At 42.7% G+C, this 25,980-nt stretch overlaps 1 protein-coding gene across 1 annotated transcript in view; it reads left to right on the top strand.

Moving 5' to 3' along the window:
- PSTK (phosphoseryl-tRNA kinase) overlaps positions 1–25,980 on the top strand; it is a 184,508-nt gene that overhangs the window by 47,546 nt on the left and 110,982 nt on the right. The window contains exon 3 of the mRNA XM_044056032.1: positions 21,957–22,155. Coding sequence (XP_043911967.1) covers positions 21,957–22,155 — 199 coding nt within the window. The remainder of the gene's footprint in view (positions 1–21,956; positions 22,156–25,980) is intronic.

Raw genomic sequence — 25,980 nt, 5'->3', positions numbered from 1 at the left:
TTCAAGGCTCAGACACCTCTCCCCTACCCATAATACTCCCCCGTTCTGATAATTTCTCAGATCTAGTTTGCTGCTCATTTAATCCAGACAGGATCTCAAGGCTCAGCTCTGTTTATGGTGAAAAAAAAAAAAAAAAATCTGAGTAGTTTTCAGATAAATGATTTTTTTTTGGTTACATTCCTTCTTAGCTCTGGATTGTTGCTAAGTATCTGTTTGCTTTATGGTAGCACCTGTTATTAGGTCTACTTACTATTAGGTATACTATTACCATTAGGTGTTCCCACCTTCTCTTTTCTTCCCATGTAATATATATACTTTCACTTCAGAATGTCGAGTTACTGAAAACTCGAACTTCATATGGTCAAGACCATATGATCGGGTTTTCAGAAACTAGAAATTGAAGTGTTAAAAAAAAAAAAAAAGACTTACATTTAGTTTAATATAAGTTTTTTGCAGGGGGGCAAGTCCCCGTGCACCCTCCCTACTTCAATATACCATCTCCATGATCACACTATAGTGAGGAAATGGGAAATCTCCAGTTCTGTGCTTCTGCATACAGCGAGGAACAGGAGTTTTCCCTTTTCCCCACTGTAGAGCGATCTCGGAGTTGGTATATTTAAGTAGGGGGGTGCAGGGGGCTTGCCCCCCTGCAGAAACTATGTGTTTGACCTTTTTTTTTTTTAATTTCAGTTCAGAATTTCAAGTTTCTGAAAACTCAATCATATGGTCTCAACCATATGAAGTTCGAGTTTTCAGTAACTCTACATTCTGAAATTTAAAAAAAAAATGTGTGTGTTTGTGTGTATGTGTGTGTATATATATATATATATATATATATATATATATATATATATATATTCCAACACACATTTTGTAATCTCCTCCCTTTTTTCTAGTGTGCTAACCTTTCTGAAATCGTAGTTTTTATTTGCTGTTTTGTACCATGGCTTCTAAATTTGTGTGCTGCTAGTGTAGTTATTATTGTTGCTTTTGCTGAAACTTCTTTGGTCAGGTGTGATAAGGCTTCAGCCTTTAAGAAGTGTTCTGCTTGCAGACACAAAATTCCTCCTCAAGACCCATATTCCAAGTGTGTGTTTTGTCTCAGGGTTGCTCACCTTGATGAAGACTCCCTGCTGTGCTCTGCCATTAGGCCAGGGGCCATTTCAGACCCCGGTCTAAATTAGTCTATAAGGCCTTCCCCCAGCCACGGGGTGTAGAATCGGCTGCCTTCCTCTCTGATCCCCCCTCTACTATGAAGGCTGAAAGGACACAAGAGGAAAAAGAGAGGGGTCTTGAACAAAGAGATGAGGAACATGAAAAACCCAAAGAAAAGGAACAGAGAAAATGGTCTCTGGATCCTACAGGAGCAGTGCGTCCAGCCATGAAGGAGGTTAAACCTTTGGATCTGTTTTTTTTTTCATGGTGTCGATTACAAACCTGCTCACATACTCTTCCCCTCACCCCAGAGCTGGCCTCCCCTTGGCTCCACTCTCCTATTTTGCAGATAGAAAGGACTTTCTATGGGCTGTCCAGACCACCTTTGATGACCTCATTGCTTAGGTCTGTATGGTTGGTGAGGAGCTTATCTGAGGCAGATGTGGGCAGGATGATGTGAAGGTCCCCTGAGGACCCAGATTAAGAGGAGGGTCCTTCCTGTTCCTCTCACATCAGTACTGACAGGACCAGGTCTTGCAACTCCTCAGCTGGTTTCTCCATCCCTGATCTGACTTCCTGTTGTGGTGGTTTTGGAGCTGAACATATCCCGTGTGATGCCTTCATTGGAGCTGACAGTGTGGACATCTTTGACTCTGATCTCCTTTACCTGTTTGACTACTACAGCATCGGACGTCGGGAATTCTAGATCTAATAGGTCACTGTTGGTGACCAGGGGTCAGAATCAACTCTGAGACTTTCAGATTCATCCCTTCCCCTCAGTGCATCAGCTTTGGAAAGCTTTGTCCTGGTGTTGATGTCGGCACCAAGTTGTACCACTTCTTGAAAGGGTCTCTTGTTAATATCTTCAGATCCTAAGAGAAACCCCTTCAGAATCGGCCTTTGAGGTGTTTGAAAGGGTGCTGTTATTATCCAGAGAAGAGGTGTCCCATCTTCACTCAAATCTGTTACAGTCCCTTCTAGTTACTGCATTTCCTTCTTCACATCATCCTGTTCTTCAGGGACAGTCGGCTTCAGTGGGCCTCGAGAAGACTCAAAAGATGAGTTCCCCTTCAGCTTCTAAACCATCCCGCCATGGAAGATCAGAGGAAGAATTCATGTAAGAGGAGAGCTCTAAACTCCCTAGAGGAATCTCTCATGGAAGATACAAATTTTGATGAAGTGGAGGGTTCCCCAAGGTCCCCCCTGGAAGATGTCTACTTTGGCGACATCCTGGAATTACTGTGGCAAAGGGAGGATGGTCAGTCTTCTAAAAGGAACTGGTTCATAGGTTGGTACTAGGCTATCGGCCCTAGGGCCTATACAAGCCTAGCCATAACAATTCCCTGGCTAATGTTAAGTTGTCAAACTCGCCTTCATTCTTGCTGGATGGTTCGGAGCCGATCCTCGGCTCCGACTCGGCACTTGCTTTAGCTTGAGAACTCCTTTTACCAGCTCGAGGCAACCCTATATCCCATGATGCAAGGCGGAACTACCTCAGATCTCGTTTGCCGCTTAGCAAAAGAGGTTTCCTTTACCAGCTGAGGTAAGTGAATTTCTTGTTAAAGAAAAGAAAAGCTTAGTTAGGGTTTTATTTCCCCTTGTATCTCATTTATAGTCTGTAGTGAGTTACAGCCCACCCTATTCCCTTGTTTTTCAAACTTTATAATCTTTTTATAACCTTTAGTGTAAAGTTTTTAGTTAGGCCTAAAACCCCCATTGGTTAATCCCTTCCTGTGTGTGTGTGTTAGGGGATTAATTTTGTGTGTTTGTTGGGGTTTGTGTGTGTTACTTCCTCCTAGGATATGTCTAGGGAAGGCAAGGTCTCAGGCTTCAAGAAGTGTGACTCGTGCTGTCAGAAAATGTCTCTGACAGACGGTCACACTTCTTGTGTTTATTGCCTGGGGCCTTTGCACCTGCAGGACTCCTGTGCTTTGTGTCACTCCTTTAGCCAGAGAGTCCCGCAGGAAAGGAGGAATAAGCTTATCCTCCGTGGCTTACTTAAGCCAGAAGGTTCTCCCTCTAAAGCAGGGTCTGGGAAACCTTCTAAGCCACCGAAGGCTCAGGCTTCAGTATCCAAGCCTCCTCCGGTGGCTCCGGCTGGAACCGATGTATCTACCATAAAAGTAGTGGGTTCGGTGCCGGCTGGCTCCGATACCTTGTCTACTGTGGCCTTGTCGGCTCCGGCTGGAGCCGACACCTTATCCAGCACCAGAGCCGAGAAACCTTCAGCTCCATCTGGAGTTCAGGGGACTTCGGCTCCGATGGCTTCGTCGAAGAGATCTCGGTCCCCGCCGTTACTGAGTATCCACTCGGCTCCGGGTCTCCTTTTTTGTCGGAGCGGAGCCATCGAGCTGATCTTCGAGATCTTCCAGGCTGTCTGACCACGACTTAGAGAGGGTGGTAAGCAGGCTGTTGAAGTCTCAGGCACTGGCCCAAATGCTCCATAGCCCGTCTCAACAGACTTCGGCTATAGCCTCACCCCTTGAACTTCCTCCTCCAACTCCACACCAGAGTTGGGCCGGAGTTTCGGGACAGCGACTGTTTGGTGCGGAGCCGATACATCCTTCGGCTCCGTCATCCTCGGCTCCGATCTCCTCCTTGAGACCTTCCTTGGAGGGATCCGGTCATCGGGTTTCCCTTGTCGGCTCCGAGGGGGCTAGTGGCATCGGACCCTTGTCAGATCCCGCTCTCCCTCTCGGGGCTTCAGCTTTGCTTCGGCGCCGACATCGGCCTCGAGCCTTCCTCTCAGTGGAGCCGGGAATTCCTGTTTCCTCGGGCGGGGATATTCCGGCCTCCCGGGAGGAGCCTTTGAGGTGATGAGGAGTGTCCTGGCCTCTGAGCCTGGTCAGCGGTCCATCCCTCTAGCTCCTCCCTCATCAGTGCCTGCAGGCGCCTCTTGCCAGCCTCTTGCTCTCAGGCCCAGGGATCCATCGCCCAGGTTTCCCCATTGGGAATTTCCTCCTCTTCGAAGTTTCTCCTGATCCTGCAGGTGAACCCCTCGGAAGAGGGCGTGTAAGGAAACACACAGACTCCCGAGTCTACTACATCGGATACCGACTTAGATGAGTCGGAGGGTTCCCCGATCCCCTCTGAGGATGTCTCCTTTTCAGACATCCTTGAGCTCCTCAAACAGAGGGGGAATTGGCCAGCCATTGATCCCTCCGAGGATGAGTCGGTATACCTGGAGGCTTTGGATCCCGACCCTCCACCTCCTGGGTGTCTCCGCCTTCGACCCACTTATGCAGGTAGTGGCTCGAAGGCGTGAAGCTCCAGATTCTGTGGAACCTGTCCCCAGGAGACCATCCAAATTCATCACGGCCCCTCACGGACAAACAGTTCCTTTCCAAGGGTGTCTCTGTGGATGCTATGGTGGTGGCGGCGGCCACTAAGAAGGAACTGGCGGATCCTTCAGTACCTGTCCATCCTCCTAACAAGGATTCCAGGACCATGGATAGGTATGGAAAGCGGATGTTTTCTTCAGCGGCCTTTGCTATCGTTAAGCTGAACTACCTTTGTCACTTCACCAGGCTTCAGAGATATTCTCAAGGAACTGGAAGTAGTCCAGGATCCTTCTGCTGCTGGGGCTCAGGAAAAGATTGCCTCGCAGCTTGCTATCCTGAATTCCATATCTAACTCCTCCATGCGGCTCATATCCTATGCGGCCGATGGAGCGAGCAGCCGCAGGCACAGGAGTTGCTCTTAGGCGCCAAGCCTGGTTGCGGCTTTGTAATTTCTTGGACCTTTAAGGCGTCCTTCACTAATACCCCTTTGATGGTTCGGCTTTGTTCGGACCTCAGGTGAAGGATACCTTGACCAGGTGTGAGCAGGACGGTAAAACTCTTTCTGCCATTGGAGTCCAGTTTTCCGCTCCTTCTAGGCCATATCCCAAGGGTCAGAAGGGGGGGGAAGATGTGGTTCCGTAAAGCCCAAGGAGCTACACGGACACGTGGTCAGTTTACCCCAGAGGCAGAGGGGTAACAATAATAAGCCCTAGAGGCAGGGGGTCCTCAGAACCAGGGCAACAGGGAGTCTCTTCCTGAGAAGCCCTTTCAGCATCCCTGAGGTGTTGCCCGACTGTCCACCCTTGGAGGCAGTCAGGGGAAGGATTTCACTGTACCCAGTAGCCTGGCAATCCCTATCACAAGAGAGGTGGGTACAGTCGATCATATCCGAGGGTTACAAAATCCCCTTGAAAGGTTTCCCGTACCTCTACAATCCCTTCCAGACATCTCACCCGGTCAAAGGGATTTGGCAGAACAGGAAGTTTCAAAGCTTCTAGAAAAAAGAGCCGTCCAGACTGTGCCGGCAGACCAGGTAGGATCCGGCGTCTCGAGATTCTTTTGGTCCCCAAAGGACGGGAGATTGGAGACCAATATTAGACCTGAGCAATCTAAACAGATTTGTCAAGAAGGCAAGATTCGGATGGTCACGCTTCAGTCCATTCTGCCCTTTCTGGGCAAGGACAACTGGATGTGCTCTATAGACCTTCAGGATCGTACTATCACATAAAGATTCACAGTCGCTCCAGAAGGTTTCTCTGCTTTCGGCTAGGGACCAGTCATTACCAATTCAGAGCACTGCCCTTTGGCCTCACTTCAGCCCCCAGAGTGTTTACCAAATGCATGGCAGTGGTCACAGCTCATCTGAGACGTCAAGGATTCCAGGTGTTTCCCTACTTGGACGACTGGCTCCTCTCTGCCACCACCAAGTGTCAGCTTCTTCAGTCCAGAGACTACACTCTATAGCTTTGCAGGAGTTTGGGAATTTCAGTAAATTTCGAAAAATCTTCTCTGCTGCCTTGCCAATCTATCACCTTTATAGGCGCAGAATTAAACACCGTCAAAATGTTAGCCAAACTAACAGATCAAAGAATTCTGGACATCCAAAAATTCGTCCGGATTCTATTGCAGAGCAGCAAGATCAAAGCCAGATTTATTCTGAAGGTCCTAGGTCTTATGGCTGCGGCCATTGTTCTTCTACCGCTGGCTCGCTTCCACATGCGTCTTCTGCAGTGGATGCTATTCACGCAGTGGTCGTACCACAGTCTTCCGATGAGGCACGAAATCTTAGTCACACAGTCGTGCAGAGCTCATCTAAATTGGTGGATATCTTCCCCTCTTCTTCATCAAGGCCGACCTTTATTCCCCCTCCTCCAGTTGCCACAGTCACTACGGATGCCTCTCTGATCGGGTGGGGGGGCATTATCAGGGCAGGATGGTCCACGGGACGTGGCAACCCATAGAATACCATCTGCACATAAATGTCCTGGAGATGAGAGCAGTGCTTTTAACGTTGCAAGCCCTCAGCGACTTTCTTCCCACGGGGACTATTGCAGTACAAACGGACAACATGTCCGTGGTCTGGTACATCAACAAACAGGGCGGGACCAGGTCCTATCCGTTATGTCGAGAAGCTCTCAGACTTTGGCAATGGGCGATCTCCTCTCATCGGTTTCTGATAGCAACTGTATGCTTTTCCTCCTTTTCCCTTGATTCCACAAGTCATTCAGAAAGCCACCGTTTTGAGGGCCAAGTTGATCCTCATTGCCCCATATTGGCCTCGACAAATTTGGTTTCCGTCTCTGCATCGTCACCTTCTGGTGCAGCCCTGGCATCTGGACCCAGTTCCGGATCTCTTGATCCACCAGTCGGGTCAGCAGCACCGGGCCATTCATTCTCTCAACCTCACTGCTTGGTTGCTCCACTTCCTTCCCTAGCCAGGCTACCGATGATTTCTGATTCTGTCAGAGACATCTTAGTGTCTTCTTTAAAGTCGCCCACTAGGACTGTTTATGCTAGCAAGTGGCGACGTTTTTCTATTTGGGCAAATTCCAGAAAGATTGATCCCTTTACTGCCCCTGTACATTCTGTTTTAGATTTCCTGGTGGAGGTTTTTCATTCAGGATCCTCGTCATTTACAGTTAAAGTACAACTGGCTGCTATTTCCAAGTATCATGTTGGCTTGCATGACAATAATATTATGTCTCATAGATTGTGCAAGGCCTTTCTAAGAGGAGTTTTTCTCCTAAAACCACCTATAAAGCATCCTCCTCCGCAATGGGATCTAAACTTAATGTTGGCATCCTTGATACTACCTCCTTTCGAACCGTCTGCTTCATGTTCTTTGAAGTTATTGACCTGGAAAACTATATTTTACTGGCTGTCACTTCTGCAAGAAGGGTTTCGAGATTCAAGCTCTCTGCATTCGTTCCCTTATTTGGTTTTCATAAGGACAGGGTATCATTAGAACGAACCCTTCCTTTCTCCCCAAAGTTGGGTCTCAAACCAATATTAACCAATCTATAGATCTACCAGTCTTTTTCCCAAACTATTCCGACAGAGCTGAACAGAAACTGCATTTTTTGGATGTCCATCGTCAGCTCAGGTACTATTTGCATAGAACTAAACAATTCAGAAAATCGGACCAATTATTTGTCTCCTATGCAGAAAACAGGATAGGTCTTCCAGTTTCTAAAGTGACCTTATCCAGATGGTTGACTTCCACCATTTCCTATGTGTACTCTCTCAGAGGCAAACAGCTATCTTCTAAACCAAAAGCACACTCAACCAGGAGTCTGTCCACTTCTGCAGCCTTTCAGGATAGGCTACCTATTGATACCATTTGTGCAGCAGCTACTTGGGCCACGCCTCATACCTTTGTCTCTCATTACAAATTGGACTTGGCCTCCAGAGATAGGGCCAGTTTTGGTTCCACAGTTCTCAAGAGTCTGTTCCATTGAGCCACCCGGGATACAGGTGCTAGGGACGCGGTCCCATCCAGCAAGAATGAAGGCGAGTTTGACAACTTAACATTTAGAAGTTATGTACCTACCATAACGTTCCATGTTAGTTGTCTTCTCGCCTTCTTTCTCCTCCCTCCTTCCCCCTGACCTGGACAGATCTTGAAAAGTTCCTATCAGGTTGTTTCCTCCTGAGCCTTCATATGGGGACTTCTATTATGAACTTGTGTTCCTAATTATGTTTTCTTTAGCAGGGTAGGTTAGCTACCAAACGAGATCTGAGGTAGTTCCGCCTTGCATCATGGGATATAGGGTTGCCTCGAGCTGGTAAAAGGAGTTCTCAAGCTAAAGCAAGTGCCGAGTCGGAGCCGAGGATCGGCTCCGAACCATCCAGCAAGAAAGAAGGTGAGAGAAGACAACTAACATGGAACGTTATGGTAGGTACATAACTTCTAATTTCTTCTCACACTGTTTACTTCCCTGGACCCCTTCTAGCAGGGCAACTGACATGATCCCCAGGGTAAATTTCTTTTCTTCCATCCAGTCGTGAAGGTTCCTTTTGAAGAGGGCCAAAGAGGCGCTCTGCTTGACATGTATGGGCAGTCTATTCCAGAGTCTGGGGAGTCTCTGGGTCAGGAACCTATCCCTCCAACATGTTTTGTTTATTGTGACGACAAGGTTTAGATTCCTGGAGTGTGTGGCTCTGAGGGTTTGGGATTTCTTTAAGTGTAGCATTTTCAACAGCTGTGGGTTTGACATGGCCTTGTATGTTAAGCAGAGATCGCCTCTGAGTAGACGATATGTGACAGAGTACAGCTGGAGTTTTTTAAGGCGGTCAGCGTAGGGCATCTGCTTTATTGTTTCTCAAAACCTTTAGAGATGTCCCATCTGCTTCCAAGGTGGTCCCCCCTATGGACAGACTTATTTTTCTAGTGTCCCAGTGGGCTGGAAGGGGACATATGTTGTGGAGATCATATCCTACAAGTCCAATAAAATTCTAACATGGGACAGACCGCACTACAGCAAAGGGCGTGCAGTGGGTGCCATTATGATGGTGCCTTCCACTAAGAAAGAGCCCATCTGTCCATGGCCCAAACATGGAATCTCAGGCCTTAGACAGGTTTGGCAAGTGAATTTATGCTTCATTGATGTTTACATGCACTGAACTACCTAGCACACCCGACAAGATTTCAAAGTGATCTGACCAAAGAACTTTCCAAGTCTCTTTCAGGTGCTTTGACAGCAGAATACTGCAAAACAGCAGTTGGTAACCTTACAATCCATTTCTGATGTATTTGTGTGACATTTGTATGCCACTCTTGGATCCCAAATATTATAAACATGATGGTCAGAGGTGATGTACACAGATTTAAAAGGTCCAAGTGTCGGCACATTACCATTTGTTTATACATGGGATTGCACTGTCATAGGGTAGGGTATTTTTTTGTTCTCAAGGTTTTGTGAGACCTTTAGGTATAGAAGATAATTGTCCCATTGTAGTAAATGATTGTGACACTTTTTGTCTTTTGCTCAACTTGCCATTTTGACCTTTCTTATATTGCATAAGCAGTTGCTCAGCTTTTGTAAATGGGAAGCAAACTCTGTGCTCCTTAACAATGTCAGACTTTTTGAATGGGAAACGGTTTGCAGCATACATTATCATTATGAATGTGTCTGCTGGTTTGTTAGCATTTGTTAAGAACAAATGCTAAGTGTTAAAGTATTTTCAGTGTCCATTTATTTATTTATTTGTCCTTTGTTAACCGGGTTAGGCCACTGGGCTGGGGGCCCATTTTCAGTGGAGACCTGAGGAGAAAAGCTCCACAAACACATGATAAAAAAGATGATGCCAAAAAATAATACACATATATTATAACAAAACCAAGTTACATTGCAAGTTTAAAAAACATAAAAAAGGGCAAGATAAAGACATGAGTAACAACATTAATGCCTTGTAGATAATCATTAAAAATATTGACAAAGTTCTATAAATACAAGTATCATATCATAACTATACCAAGTTGCATTGCAAGTTTAAGAACATTAAAAAGGTCAGGATAATGAGATGTGAGTAACAATATTAATGCCTTGTACAAATCATTAAAGGATATGCATTTTGTGCATGTACAACAACAAAAAGATAGAGGTCGAGTTGGTGAAACAAAACAGAAGAATACCAAGTGGAGCGCAGAAGAGAGTGAAGAAATAATTATAAGACAGAGAATAGCAAAGAGTGGCAGTTGTGTCAGTTATAGTGGGTGGAGTGGAAGGAGAGGTGGTAAAGTTAGATAGAGTGGAGAGAAGACAGTTAGGAGGAAAGAGTTGGGGTGGCCAGGGGAAATAAGTAAAATAGGGGCAAAGCTGGGAGGAAAGTTTAGTTTTTGAGTGCTCGGTGGTGTAGCTATGGATCCACAGGATTGTAAGTATATATAATGTATGAAGGGAATAGTTCTGGTGTGGTAGTGGGAGATTAGGTGAGGTGGTGGCAGTTGCAGGAGGGAGAGTTGGCTAGGTATTGTTTCAGTCCTTTTTTGAAGAGGAGCGAAGATTGGATATGTCGTATGTTAGATGGGAGTTTGTTCCAGGTTTGAGATATGGAGCATTTATAAAGTAACCTGCCTATAGTTTTGTTGGACTTGTAGGTGTTCAGTACTGCTTGGGCAGTGCTACAGAGAGATCTTGCAGGTTTGTAGAGGGATAGGAGGGTGGACAGGGAGGGACACTTTTCAGGATTGTATAAAAGAGAGTGTGCAATTTGTAGCTGTGACAGTTGGAGTAGTTGTGGGAACTCGAGCAACTGAAGTTTTTTTAGTGTGAGGCAGTGATGTGAATTTTAGGGGAGATTACAAGCAAATCTGGCTGTTTGGTTGTAAGTTTGTTCTAGTTTGGTTAGGAGATTTGCTTGGATGTGTGTGAATATAGGGGAAGCATAGAGTAGGCAGGGGAGGAAGGGAGTCTTGGGCAAGTGAGGTCGTAGCAATGTTAATTTAAGAATTATTTGTGTCTGTATAGCAAACCTAGTATTTGACTGGTCTTTTTGATGGACTGTAGGATGTGATGATCAAATTTCAGTTGGTTGTCAGTTGTGATTCCTAGAAGTTTTGTATTGGAGTCTGCATAAATATTGGTGTTGTCAGGAGAAGAGAGACTGAAAGAAGTTTTAAGATGAAATGAAGATTTTGGAAGGAAAAGAAGGAGCTTGGTTTTCTTTGGGATAAGGATTAGTTGGTTGTCAGTTAGCCAGTGTTTGATGATATTAAAGGAAGTCTGTGTGAGAGAGTGTAGGTCAATAGGGTTGTCAGAGAGGGTGAAAGGGCTAGAATCATCAGCGTATTGGATTATTGAAGATGAAGTACAGAGTGAAGATTGTTAGTGAAATGTTAAAGAGAAGGGGGGCCAAGGATGGATCCTTGGGGACACCAGTTTGGATATGTAAGAAGGGTGAGCAGGAAGTCTGCCATTTAACAGATTGTTGTCGGTTGTTGAGATTGCTGGAGAACCAGAGGATAGTGGAAGTGGAGAGGTTTAGTTTGGTTAGTGTAGAGAGAAGTTTAGGGAGGGCGACTGTGTCGAAAGCTTTAGAAAGGTCAAGGAAGACACTTGATACGAGTTTACTGTCCCTTGCTTCTGCTACTTTCTGGGTAAAAGATAGAAGGGCTGTGGATGTGCTGTGGTGAGGTCTAAATCCGTGCTGAGAGGGGTAAGGAGGTTTTAATGACGTAAATAGGACATAAGTTGCCGATAAATGCATTTCTCGAGAATCTTTGAGAGAGGGGAGAGGGTGGCTATTGGTTGGTAAATGGTAGGCATGGTGGAGTTACCCCCCTTGTGAAGTGGAATAGTACAGAAGGATTTCCAGATCTCAGGGACTGAGGATTATTTGATAGAATGGTTAATAAGAATTGAGATGGGATATGATATAGAGTCGGCACCTAGTTTAAGAAATTGTGGGGGTAGGTTGTCAAGAGGGTGAGCAAGGTTTCAGTTTTAGCAGAAGGGATTTGATATAGGCAGTGGAAACAGGTTTCATGGAGAAGGCTGATTGGGGCTGGGTGGTCGAGGGGGTTAAAGGTAGTTTTGGGCTGTTGTCTGGGGGGGGGTTAGTTTTCTGATAGAGTCTATAATAAGAAGAGTGTCTGTTTCAAGATGGGGTTTGTCAGGAAAGGGGTTGGGGTTAGAGGGTTTACCAGGATGGAGTAATACTGTTCGTAGTGTTTTAGAATTTTTGGGGGATTAGAAAACTGAATGGATTGGACTTAGATTTTTTTTTTTTTTAGGATGAGATGGTGTATGATAGTGTTTGATTTTTATTACATCACTAGAAAAGAGTAGGAGAGGAGTCTGAAGTTTGATGGTAGTACAGTATTTGACCTTACTTTCTCAGGTTTTTGGCAAAATTCAAATGATTTGATGTTTCCTTGCCAGCACTTGAGTTTTCCCTAGCGAGTTCATCCACCATTTCTGTTAAATTATTTTCCTTGGAAAAATCTTCAGATTCTTTTCCTAAACTCCAGATGTAATTAGAAAGTAGTTACCTAGAAGTGTTGCACATTTATTTGCTGGAAGTTTGTTCAACTTTTTGAAACACTGCTTTAATATTCAAGGCTGCCAAACGGGGGTATGTAGTTTTATTCCAGAACCACTTCCTATTTACTTTGACTGGTATTTAGCTCCTACTGATTTTGTCATTGTCTGACCATGTTAGTCCTACATACTCGTCACTGGTCATGCTGTTTTGAACTGTCGTGTTTTTGGGAAATCGGAATATACTTTACAGTTGTTGACCCTAACCAACCCATGTTTCTATAGAATGGCTCTTGTTTGCTGATTTTACCGTTCTGAGAAACTGGTCATCCATATTTGATTTCAACCCTTGGATTCTTGCTGTTGATTCACTAAATTTGGATGTACTTTATAGTTGCTGTCCAGAATTCAGGGTTTTTATTGTCTGTTTCATTTGATTTTACTTTTTAACTTATAATTTAAGATTGTACTTTTTCTCTGTTTTTATGTTCTGTGCTATTTTACTCTGTTTAATACTACTTTTTCCAGTTAAATTTCATAGTCTTTATTTTGTGCGAGCTTAGTCCATTTATTCTTGTATTGTTTTAGCATCCTGTTTCTTTCTTGCTGTCTGATTGCCTGTCTTTTTAGGTTATTACTGTCTTCCTGTGTAATCTGACTCGCTTCCATTTCTTTCTAGCTGAATTTATTTAATTTCATTTTTTTCTCTATGTTGGCTTTCCCTTCCACAGTTTTGTAAATGCTGCAGTGTTTAATTTTACTAGGCATTATTGTTAGTGCCTGTCTGTCTCAGGCCTTTTTGCAGCTTGTTTAACTTTGTTTTCCTCTTGATTTTTCTCTGCCTTTTACCTATCATTGTGTACTTTTGTTTTGAGCTGTATTAATTTGCTCTTCCTTGTCCAACTTCTGCTTAAGGCACTGTACACACATATTTGCATCCTTATTTAGTATTTTTATTTTGCTTGTACTTACTTTATTATGTAAGTAGTCATTTTTAGGACTAGCCTGCAATTCTACCCTGTTTCAGGAATTTCACTCCATTGTGACACCAGAAATGTCGTGCTTTTCTCATTTATGATAAACATCCTTTACTGACTCTCCATCTTAAATCTCTTATTGTTTCCAATTCCTCAGTTTAAGCTATGTGCATGCCTGCATATTTTTTTTCTGGCATTGGATGATTGGCAGAAACAAGCCACCTAGGGCACTCTAAGATGCATTGTTAAAAATTCATAAAAAGGCCAAAAACACTAAGTGGTTAAAGTTATTTGGATTTTATTTAGTGGTTATTTTTTATGTTGACTCCTAGGATGCATCCTTGTGGTGGGCATTTGACCTTCTACCCCTGTGCTGGAGTGAAATGACCTAAGCAAACTCATCCCACCTTTCTCTGGGTAGTACCCAGGGCCTCACTTTTTAAAAACTGTCAGGTGTTTGGGACCCATCCCCTGTACCTCCCCCCCCTTGTAAGGCACTGTACATTCTTACAAGGTATGTCTGTAACAGTCTTGGAATCCTTTCTGAATTGCTGCACAGTATTGACACTGCTTTCATTATACCTAGGTTGTTGGCAACTTTGCCACCAGGGATCACTATTACCTAATGTTCTAACTGGAATAGGGTTGCCATCTTCTGTGGCTTCAGGCAAAAGTTGATCAAAAGATCAGTTGTTTGGAACATGTCCTTGCAGTTTGCATCTGCAGCATCTATAGTCCACCAGTTTGAGTGAGGCCATTCCCACAAAAGTTCAGTGACCTCCTCATAAGATTAGTACTTAGCCATCAGGGTCTTCTCCCTGTTGTTTTTAACATTTGGGCTGATGAAGAGTTTGTGGTTCTTGCTGAAGAATTTTAGTTGTGTTATGAAGGCATTTGGGTTTGCAGAGGTTGTTAGCACTGCTATGCATAAAACGAGGCATAAATTAGAATTGCTTTTCCTATTGGATGTAAGGAAAGACCTTTGATTTGGTGGTGGAGCCAGTGTGGTGGCCTGATCTCTTCCTTGTTCCCTCTGTCCAGAAGCTATGCCATTTTAGGCCACCTAATCCTGAACTGAAGAAATGTATTAGTATAAATCATGTTATCTCTGAAGTGTTTTTATTTTCAATGCTCCTTCTCTGTTCCCTAAAGAAGATAGCGATTGCATCCTTGACATCTTGATAGGTAATTATGGTATGTAATCAAAAAAGGGTTAATGGTGTCCTAAGACACTTGTAGCTGAAGTGTTTTTGCTGTATACCAGAAGTACTGGAACTTTTATTTTTTAAAAATATTTTATTCCATTTCTAATGTTAGTATTTATACTTCTCTCTAAATTCTCTATCTAACTTTTTATTCCTATCAGATTGGCTGAAATGTACAAGCTGTAGTACACCTAATAAAAACAGTGGAAAATTGCACTGAAGAAGTTTGCTTCTTTTTGATCAAGCAGTATTTCAATGATGGGAGCTTTTGTCACAAAGGAGACTTTTTCAGATCACTTTATATTAACATTTTGCTTTGGTATATAATGGTAGGCAGAACATGGATTAATAGTAGACGAAGGCTGCTGTTAGATGTCAGGCAATCAGGAATTAGCCCTTGCTAGGTTTTTGAATATTTGTGTGGCTGGGAGCAGTTGGTGTCTAATGAGGGAGCCTACTTTTCTAGGTAGTGGGTGAAAGAAAAAGAACTACCTAATTTGCATTTCACCATTGATAAGCACTGAGGACTAACTCATCACAATGTGTAAGTTTTCCCCAAGTATAATTTGTATTAAGTCCCTCTCTTTGGCTGTTGATATTCTAGCCCCAAGATATGTCTGTGTGCTATACCACTACAGGAGTGGGAGCTGTGGTGTGACCCAAGAGTTCTCTGAGGTACAAAGAGTGGGGATTGGAATGTACCACTGCAGGTGTGGGAGCTGTAGTGTGACCCAAGTTCTCTCTGAGGTACAAAGAGCCGTGGTTGGAATGTTGCTGACGTCTTACAGTTCTTTGAATGACAAACATAAGCTCGATGAGCATTACACATTTTACCAAATTGTCCTAAGAAGGCAGCTTACAGTTCCAAAGAGATCTCTGCTACTGCTAACCAGCGAAGAGGTTGTGCAGCCTGACATGTTTCTCTGATGAGCGCTGTCTCCTCACCACTGTGATATTGCCTCATTTTTGCTGACAAGGCTGGCATTGGATGGATCTACTTTTCCTCCAGCTGACATAAAGGCATTACCATAATCTGTGACAAAGTTTGTTCTTACTGCAAATCAGGGTTTGCTTTTCCCAATTGTGATGAGGTATTAAGAGAGCTTTCAGGCATGTGCTTCATGACTTAGGAGTTTGGTCCATGCCCCTTAAAACTGGTTTAGGCCTGCCTGGATGTACTGGACACAATTATTTATCAGGATATTCAAATCCTCGTCATTCCAGCTGCCTCTAAGGAGGCTAGCATTGTTCCAATTCTAGATATTCTTGGCCCCAGTGTCGTTGATAATTTCTGCCCAGTTTCTACCTTTCTTAACTGAGGATATTGAAAAAATTTGCATAAGTGGAGCTTGAATCCTATCTTACTCTTATTAGTCTCATGGACATATATTAGTAAGGGTTTTGCTCTCACCACAAAACTGAGAATGGTGTTATTCACGTAGTGAACAAACGTATGATGCCCAAAGACCAGTATTTATATTTTCTTTTTTGTCCTGATTTATCTGTTTGCAGCATTCAACATTTCTTGATTAAGACATGTTGATAAAGTGGCTCTTATCCTAATGCGATCTCTTCTGTATGGTCCACAGGAGGTTTATTTCTTAACTCATGGGCCATACCCAGAGTATAGATTCAGGTTTCATTTCGGCAGACTTAAACCCCCTGGCTTGTGGAGTAGTACAAAACCCTATTTTGAGCCTGTTACTTTTTACTGTTTTCATGCTTCTGTTGGGATATCTGAGAGAGGCTTACCATACTGTTGCTATACTGTCGATACCCACATTTACCTCTCCCCCGTTCAGGAAAATTATGACAAATATGTATTCCTTAATGATGATTCTGAGGCCGTTCATCAATGGCTAATTAATAACTGGGTGAAGCTACAGGTTGTCAAAACCAAGGCCATAGCAGTTCATGCTGCTTTATGAGAGATGTCTGCTTTGCTTCTTCATCATGCATTTTTTTATGGTGGCAACAAACCTGTGTTTGGAAGCAATATGTGTGACATTTATGTGACTGTGAATAACCAGTTGACATTCAGGAAGCAGGCATCAGTTATTTTTAAATCTTCATGGTTTCACCTGCAAAATATTCTTTCTGTAGTTCATACTCTGGTCTCATTCTATGTAGACTAGTGTTTTGTGTCTTTCTGAGACCAAGACTGATCTTTTACCATTAATGCAAAGCTCTGCTACTAACTAATGTGTTGTATTACCCATCAGCTTGTGTCTGTGCTGTTGGGCTAGCAGGGGCTCCCACTTTACGTTCTTATATAAACAGCAAGAAAATGTTTGCTCATAAATTATTTTGGTCCCACTTAGCTTTATAAAAGAGCTTATAATGCCATATTCCCTCCCAGGGTATTGCATTCTGCCTTTCAGTTGCACTTCCAATGATGTTACTTACATGGAAACATTCATTACCCCAGTGGCTAAGCAGCTGTCCTTTGCTGGTCTGCTCCTCCTGATCACTGAAGGCATTCTTTGAGCAGGCATTTGATGAGGGTACTATTAGTCAGTTCCAGTTTTTCATGTAGTTACCTTGGCTCAAATTTTAATTCCACTTTCATTTTAGTTATTCTCTGTTTTAAACATACACAATATTTTATCAACAGACTTTATGGTCTCATTTATTAGTTTTGGGTTAATTTTATTTTTATTTATTTACACTTGTTTTGTTCATTGTTTAAATCATTTGCATTCCAAACGTATAATTTTTTATCTCAAGAAGCGTGTTTATACACGTGAAAGCGTATATCCTGTTTTGTTTGTGAATAAAATAAGTCAATCTTCAGCAGCTTGCTGGTCCTTCCTTGTTTTTTGTGTGGATAATTTTTTATTACTAATGGTGCTTTGGTTTAAAAGCACCAAAATAAAAGTGAAGTATGTAGGTTAGCACCAGGTTAATTCTGACATATTTGTTTAAGGTTAATACCGCCTCTTTCTGTAAACCTGTGCTGTTTTGCATGCTGTGTCCAATTGTCTACAATACACTTGTTAATTGTTTCCTTTACAAGACATCCCATCATTTTTCAACCTCTGAGGTTAAACTAAGCAGACAGTAATTTACATCCTCTTCCCTGCACACAGTTGTATATAGTCAAACTATGCCTAACTTTTTTTGAAAGTCCCGTTGTAACTCTCCTTCTCCCATAATTACTTAATCAGAAAGCACAGAGTTGGGACTGATACAAGATGCTTTTTTTTCAGGGCTTATCCCACGTCCCATTGCTCTGTCTTAAATTTCAAATGTTAATTTAAAATCCTTTCTTCTTTTAACTATGTCACCCTGTTGAAAGTAGTTTAGCATACATGTTTTCTGTTTGTCTTCTGGTGCTGTGAATCTGGTGCAGAATGCATGTTTGTTGTTTTTGCCTGCTGTAGTCACTTTCTGCCCACCTCCATATCAAAAGTTTCATTACTTTTCTTAAGAGGGTTGTAGTATTGTCGTTGTTTAGATCTGTGCTGCCCAGATGCTTTCCCCTCTCTCTGTTGGATTCACGTACATAATGCTGTCGTTCCCCTTTCTCTCTCCTCTTGCTCATAAATGTTACATTTTTTCTTTAATCTTTATAGTCACCTACTTTGAGAAGTGTAGTATTTTTTCTGCCAAAATATATTTTGCTTTACTGAGCTGTTTTATTTTAAGCTTTGTAGACCTTTAATGGTGTTTTATTTTCCCATTGTCGTTTCAGCTCTTCTAGAGCAAGTATCTCAAACTTGCAGCCCTCAAATGAGCACAATTCTGAATGAGGAAAGCTGCTATACTACTTTGCCAGCTGCACTATTTTTCTTTTTTTTTTTTTTTTTTTTTTTTGGAGACTGGCCCGCAGTTGAGTGTGCTAGTCCTCATGCAGCCATCCAAGTTATTTGAGTTTGAGACCCCTGTATCTAGAGTTGCCCTATCCTATTTTGTCAAAGTCAGCCTATCTGAAGTTTAGGACTTTCTTTGGAGAGGCGTGGTTCTACAGGCATAACTCCAAGCCACACTGTTGGATATTTTTTTCCCAGATGACTACAATTTTCAGGTCCGAGAGCCTTCCTTCTCCCTTGAGATTACCAGTAACCAAATTTCAATTCCTCCAAATGGGCTGTAGTACAAAGTACCTGACTCCTGTTTCATCAGTGGTACCAGGTACATTTCTTCTTGAAAGTGGAACTGTCCTCTAGATGCTTTTGCTAACACATTTCATATTCATATTCCCATAACTAATATTTTGGGTTCCAGACATCTTGCTAAACCCGAACCTGCCAATAGTAAAATTCAGTGAAGTAATGTCGCAGTTTCTGTTGATCAGCTGACATATCATCGTGAGTGTGTAGGATGGTGGCCAACATAAATACATAACAGAGAGTATTGATACTTCACAAGCAATATCTGTATGCAGCATTACACTGCAGTATTGATAGGGAGCACACATCACAGGAGTTATAGGAAAATGTTATTTATTTTATTTTAATTATTTGTTAATTAGGGTAGAATACCTAGCCCAGGTGGATGTTTTTCACGCTCAGCCTGGGTGAAAGACCTAGAATGCAAATGGACAATGACAAAAATTTATACAATTGAAGGAAGAAAAAACAGGTTACAGTTTTGTTACAATAGTAATTAGATGTGGTATTTGAACATTTAGAGTAATGATAGAAGTGAAAGGCACTGAAGTTTGGAATGCAGATTAGGTTTGGTTGCTGATAGTACAGAGATGTAGATAGTGTAGATGAGAGGAGGAGTATGGAGATGAAGGTGGACCAAGGTAGAGATACTAGTAGAACATGGTGAGGGTGCTAGATGAAATTATTCTGAAGTAGGTAATGAAGAATAAGAAGGAAGGAGAGTTTTTAGTTTCAGTATAGTATAATAGGAGGGATATTATGCTTTGTTTAAAAATGTGATTTTGCAAGCCCTGTCTGAAAGACTGAAAAGGACTGAGTAGACTTAAGTTGGGATGGATCCCCCAGATCTTTCGGGCAAGGAGTGAAAAAGCATGGCTGGTGCTGGATAAGTTAGTATGTGGAATCAGTGTGCTGGTAATAGATGTAGCTAAGGATCTTAAAGCATAGGGGAAGGTTGCCTTTCATATATTCTGCTAGCAAAGTATGCAGAGGTTTCTACGTTTCATAGTTAAATATCAGTGAACCGAGGAGGAGAGTTGTCCTTCTGTGACTGGAAGCCACTTGGCATTTTTAGGGTGATGCAGTTTTGTTCATGTTTGGGGAGAAATAAATGAACTTATAAATAATATTTATAAATGAACTTATAAATAATATTTACTGTTGTAGAGTGGATACGTTTTTGTTGGAGACAGAAGTAACTATATGCATAAGCCATATTCAAGTTGGGGAGATTAGTTTATCCCTTGGCTATGGTTGCTCTAGTAGTGTTAGATAAAAAGTGGGACATTTTCACAGCCCAGAATAGCAATCTGTTGACTTTTAATTTGGTGCTTTGGATATGGTGCTGGAAGTTGTCTAGCCAAGTCCCAGGTATTTGTAGGATTGTATCATTTCCAAAGTTTGCCCTGTCTTGTGGTAAATAGTCCAGTCTGCTGGGACTTTACAGAATTGTTGTGTGGTTCCAAAGAACATGACTGTGGTTTTAGTAATATCAAGGAGTACCTTCTGATTGGAAAGCCAGCAGCTAAAGGCAGAAAGACATTGTAGCTGGTTCTTGATTCCTAATGATGACGGACTAAGTTTGTAAATGTTCTTACCCGAGATGGGTAGGATAGAAATGGGCCATAAGTCAGTAAGTATGGGTTAAGGGATTTAGGAATTTGAATGACCTTAGCGGTGGTTTTCTGTTGTATTGGAATGACATTCCTGGTGAAGCATAAGTTGTTAAGATGCTTAAGGGGTTATAGGCTGTGTGTGGTCTTTACACAAGTGGGGCAACCAGGGATGAAGATCATCAGTTCCTGGGGTGTTTATTATTCAAGATTTTTTCAAGCTCCTTAAGGATTTCCTTATGGAGAATAGCTTTAAAGTAAAATGATGGAAATCAAATTGGGAATTGGTATGAGTCTGGAAGGACCGTTGATTGGAGGGTTTGTAAGTGGTATTAAAGTGAATTCCTTGAGGAAGTCATTAGGAGTAACATACCTTAAGTTTGTTTTGATGTGGGTCCTTTTACTGGAACTGGCCTGTAATGTTACTCACTAGTTTTCAAAATGTGTCTGATTGTATTGGGCGGAGAGTTGACATTCCTTGATTCCTGTATGGGCTTTCTATCTCACTAAATGTTGGAGGCCCCTTGTAAGTATGGAGTACCAGCACCTCATATGTGTAATGTACTTTTGTCATCACACTGAGGTACCACATTTCAGCCTACAGGCATCTTGCCACTCATGGGCTGGTACACCATGTACCCCATTCCAACTGCAGGCATCTTATCACCTGTGGCTTAAAACTAAAAACAATCAGGATGATGAAGCATTGTTGTGAAAGTTTACTTGTGTATTTAATATTGTATGTTGAATTTTAAGTTTTAGAAATACTCGTGGTTCCGTTGGATTCCTATTTTATCACCCATGGGTTAGCACACTGGCATGTCTGCATGCTGCCCCCTCTACAGCCAAGCCACAACCCTGCATGATCAACAAAAATGTTACTTCACTGACTGATGTATTGCAGCCTAAATTTTCTCAGGTTGACCTGAGAGACTGCAGCACGTAATTCCCAGTTTATGTATTTCTTCTTTTATTTTCTTGTCGTTTTCTGTTTGGTAAAGGGAGGTCTGTAAACAACAACTGAAAGTACCCTTATCTGTATCAAAAGTGAGCAATGCTGCCTTTCCCTTCATGCTAACTTTTTTGATGACCCATGTGCTTCCTTTTCAGTTATCCTCTCCAGAAGTCATGTCTTACCTCTTAAACAGTAAAAACTATTGTGACTGAACAGGATAAATTTACAGTCCTCTGTTGTGCAGAATCACCTTCAGAGTAAGATGTGATTTTTTTGTTTCTCTTGTTAATGGGACAGGGCTATAAAAAATTACATTGGAAGCTAAGAGAAAATAAAATGTTAAAAAAAACACTGGATTTATAACCAAGTACCTAAATCCAGCATACATAGTTTTAAATAGTTTGAATTGCATTCCATATTTGAAATGTAGGTACTTCAGAGGATAGTGCAATGTAAATATAACAGCTAACATTTCAAAAAGTCATACCAGTTTTGTCACAGTGCCTCAGTATCAAATGTTATTACATCATCACTGATATTATAGCAGCAAAGTATTAGTCATTTTTTTATTATTTTGTTTTTCACTGTTTGTACTGTCAATGAGGATCGATGCTTTCTTTTCTGCTATTCATTCTGTAATGCTCTAAACTTTAATTACTGTTCTTTTTTCCATCAGATTCTTTAAGTTTTTGCCAGGTGTTTTTGGAGTGCCCATTTGAAGTTTGTACCCAGAGGAACTCTGAGAGGACTTGTCCTATTCCAGAGGATACATTGGTGATAATGAGACAAAAAATGGAGCCTCCAGATCCTATCAAAAATTCCTGGGAACAAAACAGTTTGATTTTGCAGACCCATGGCTCGATATTAGAAGACATGTAAGTGCTGCCTTTTGATTGAGGTCTTATAACTGTCAATGCTGCCTTTGTTTGCATATTAAAAAATTCTTATAAGAAACATTGCACTATGTTCCATACTTCAGGTATTGCATTAACTAGATCTGTTTGCAGTGTTTTTTTTTCATGCTGTCGTTAGCCTGGCTACCTGCTGTGGGTGTTTAAGTTTTTAAAAGATGAATAAATAGGTAGACAGCAGATGAATACCCTCAACAGGAGTTCTCACTGTGAGATTTCCCTTTGCAGTTATTTTGCATTATTTATAAGGTATTTGCTGCTTTATTTTCATTTCTGTCACATAGGTTCATAGGTAGGTACTAGGCTATTGGCCCAAGGGCCTAAGTAAGGCTAGCCAACAAGGTTCCCTGGCTTACGCCACGCAAGAAAGTTATTTTCCTGTGCCCCTGTCGAGCAGAGCCACGGAAGTGATCCCTGGGGTGTATTTCCTATTTCCCCATCCACTCATCAAGATTTTTCGTGAAGAGTGCTAATGAGGAACATTGCTTGACATGGATGGGTAGCTTGTTCCAGAGTATGGGAAGTCTATGGGACAGGAATCTATCCCTCCAGCATGTCCTGTTTATTGTGGTGACAAGGTTTTAGTCTCTAGAGCATGTAGCTCGGAGGGATTGGGATTTCTTTAGGTGCAGCATGTCCAACAGCTCTGGGCTTGACATAGCTTTATATGTTAGGCAAAGATCACCTCGGAGTAGGCGATATGCTACGGAGTAAAGCTGGAGTTTTTTGAGACGGTCAGTGTAGGGCATATGTTTGAGGCCAGTAATCCTCTTTGTGAGGTACTTCTGTGGCCTTTCCAGCTACTGCAGATGTCTTGTGAGGTACATTCCAAAAGGGGCATTGTACTCTATAATGGGTCTAATGAGTGTCGAGTAGAGGGGAACAGTGACCTCTTTTCTTGGATGAGAACCCTTTTGTGATGAGGTGTGCCACGTAGAAGGATTTCCTGACTACTGTGGTGATGTGATTATCAAAGGAGAGACTGCTGTCCACCTGGGTCCCAAGGTCTCTTATCACACATTCAGCATTAAGTAGACTACTGCCTATGTAGTAGTTAATGGGTACAGAGTTTTTACCAAAGGGGATAACAGTGCACTTTTTGACATTGAGCTTGAGGCCATGGCTCTGACACCAGGCATCTGTCTCAGTGAGGCACTTCTGTAGGATGTCCACATCATTTGGGGACCCTACTATGGCTCCTAGTTTGCAGTCATCTGCGAACTTCGTTAGCCAAAGGCCTTATGTGTTAGCCTGCACTTCAGAGAAAAAGATACCAAACAGGAGAGGTCCCAGGACTGAACCCTGTGGTACTCCACTTGTCACTGATTTGAAGTCAGATTTGGAGTCTGCAACTTTTACAGTGTGAGTTCTCAGTGAGCCAGTTGGCAACGCATCTTGTGACGTAAGGATTTATACCTAGTTTAGTGAGTTTATCTATAATTCCAGTATTGGGTATGGTGTTGAAAGCATTGGCAAGGTCAAGATAGGCTGTGTGAACCACCTTACCCTCGTCTGCAGCTTTGGTGACTGCCTCAAAGAAGTCGATCAGGTTCAGGAGGCATGATCTGCCTTGCACAAACCCGAACTGGGTGGGGTCCAGAGTTTGGAAGTTACCAATGTCTTTGTTTATGAGTTCCATGATGATATGTTCCATGGCCTTACAGACCAGGCTCGTCAGGCTAATAGGGCGATAGTTCCCAGGATCAGTGATGGCTCCCCCTTTGTAGAGTGGGATAACTGTTGCTGTGTGCCATTCAGTGGGCACTAAGCCTGATGTGAGGCTATGATTGAATATGGTGCATAGGTGGAGAGCCAGTTTGTTCTGAAGTTCATGTAAAACGTGGCCTGAGATGTTGTCCGGTCCCATGGATGCTGTTTTTTTGGCTTTAGAGAGTACAGCTTTTACTTGTGTAATTGTGATTACAGGGACTCTGCATTCTTCTTGTATAGATATGGGCCTTTTAGGGGGTGAGAGGGGGGTAAAGTTAGCACTGAACCTATCTGCCAGGATGTTGGCAATATCAGTTGGTTCTGTAATTTTCATGCCGTTGTGCTGTAACTCAGAGCAGATCTGAGTGTTGCCATTGAGATTCCTGACATAGCTATATAATGCTTTGTGGTTGTCCTTAGACTCGGTGGCAATTTTGTTTTCGTAGTTAGCTTTGGAGGATCTTAGCTTCTTACAGAGGCTGACCAGGGAGCTCCTGCACTCATGGGATTTTACTCTCTTTTGCAACAGTTTCTTCCTTCTGTTGTAGAGTTTGTTTATGGCAGGGCACCACCAGATTGGCTTTCTTTTTTTGGAGGCTAGCGTCTTGGTTCTATTTGGGATAGCACGAGCCATGCACTCATGTAAGTGCTTATAGAGTGCATTTGTTCAGCAGTCGTAACTGTATTATCCATCTGCATGGGTGTCATGAAGTTCACCACTTTTGTCTTAAGAAGCATGAAGTTGGCTTTGGAGAACTTTTTTACCGTGGTTTCCTTAATGAGGGGTGGGGGTGGGATCTGGTTATCTAGGGTGATTAGCTTATGGTCGGATCTGACCAATGAGGAGTTGACTTCAGGTGTGGAACACCGGTCACTCATGTTGGTAATGATTAGGTCTAGGATATTGTTGCCCCTGGTGGGGTGTGGATAAGTTGATCCATGGCATTGGAATTTATGAATTCCAGAAAGCGTTGAGTGAAGGAGTTGGTACACGAGTAGTTTTCCCAGTTAATGGTGGGGTAGTTGAAATCGTCCATTATTAGGGTGTTTGGTTGAACCCTAATATTTTCCAGTATATCAAGAAAAGAGGAGTGGGAATCCTGGGGCATGGTGGGGGATCTGTAGCAAGCTACAGTTTGGATTGCAGTTTTGCCCAGAGTTAGTTGCACTTGGATAACCTCGGATGCATTATACTGAACAACTAGCCTGGAGGTGTGGCTGTCTTTAATGAATATGGACACACATCCGCCTTTGGTGTTCCGGTCCAGGTTGGATAGCCGAAAAGTGTGGTATGAGATGTAGCCTGGTAATGCAGGGGTGCACTCTGGAGGCTTGAACCAGGTCTCAGTCACTGCACAGATATCAATGTTCTCCATTCTAAGGAGTGCCTCGAGGGAGTGCATTTTGAGATTTAGACTTCTAGCATTGAGTAGCATTACCTTCAGTTTTTGCTTGCCTGTTCCTGTTATGGTGGTGAATTTCTCATTTGAACCCTGCCTAAAAAAGGCAGTATAGGGGTGGCAAGAGCCTTAGCCAGTGTCTGGAATCCCAGCGCTGACGGATGCAGGCCATCTCTGACAAAGCATCGTGGCCTGTCGACCATGTCGTCCCAGGCAGAAAGATACTGGATCCCCTTAGAATGACACCAGAAGCTTAGCCAATTACTGAAGTCAGTCATTTTGTCCTTGTACTATAGTATCATTCTGGGTGATGGCAGGATGCTATTCAGGGCTATGGTCATATCTGCCTGGCCTCAAGATTAGAGAGCTCTTCCATGTCTCTTCATGTAGTCCAGGGAGGTACGTCTCAGGTCGTTCACATCAACATGGACAATGACTGAGTAATATTTGTACTTGTTGTGGAGTGACCTGAGTGCATGGGTTATGTGGCGGATCCTGGCACCCGACAGGCAGGTGACAGTAACCTTCTCCTTGTTTAGCCTGGTGAGTGGGACATCAGTGTGCCTGACTAAAGAGAGTCACCTATGACTAGTGTGTTGGGTACGTTGTTTTGCCTTATGGGCTGTGTCTGATTGGCACACTGAGTCTGTGGGCTATGTGTCATTTGGGTAGTGTTGGG

This window comes from Protopterus annectens, chromosome 14.part0 (genome assembly GCF_019279795.1).
Source record: "Protopterus annectens isolate FY-2018-M chromosome 14.part0, PAN1.0, whole genome shotgun sequence".
In the NCBI taxonomy this organism is placed as follows: domain Eukaryota; kingdom Metazoa; phylum Chordata; order Ceratodontiformes; family Protopteridae; genus Protopterus; species Protopterus annectens.
The sequence above is the reverse complement of the archived record's forward strand: the minus strand, read 5'-3'. Positions and strand labels throughout refer to the sequence as shown.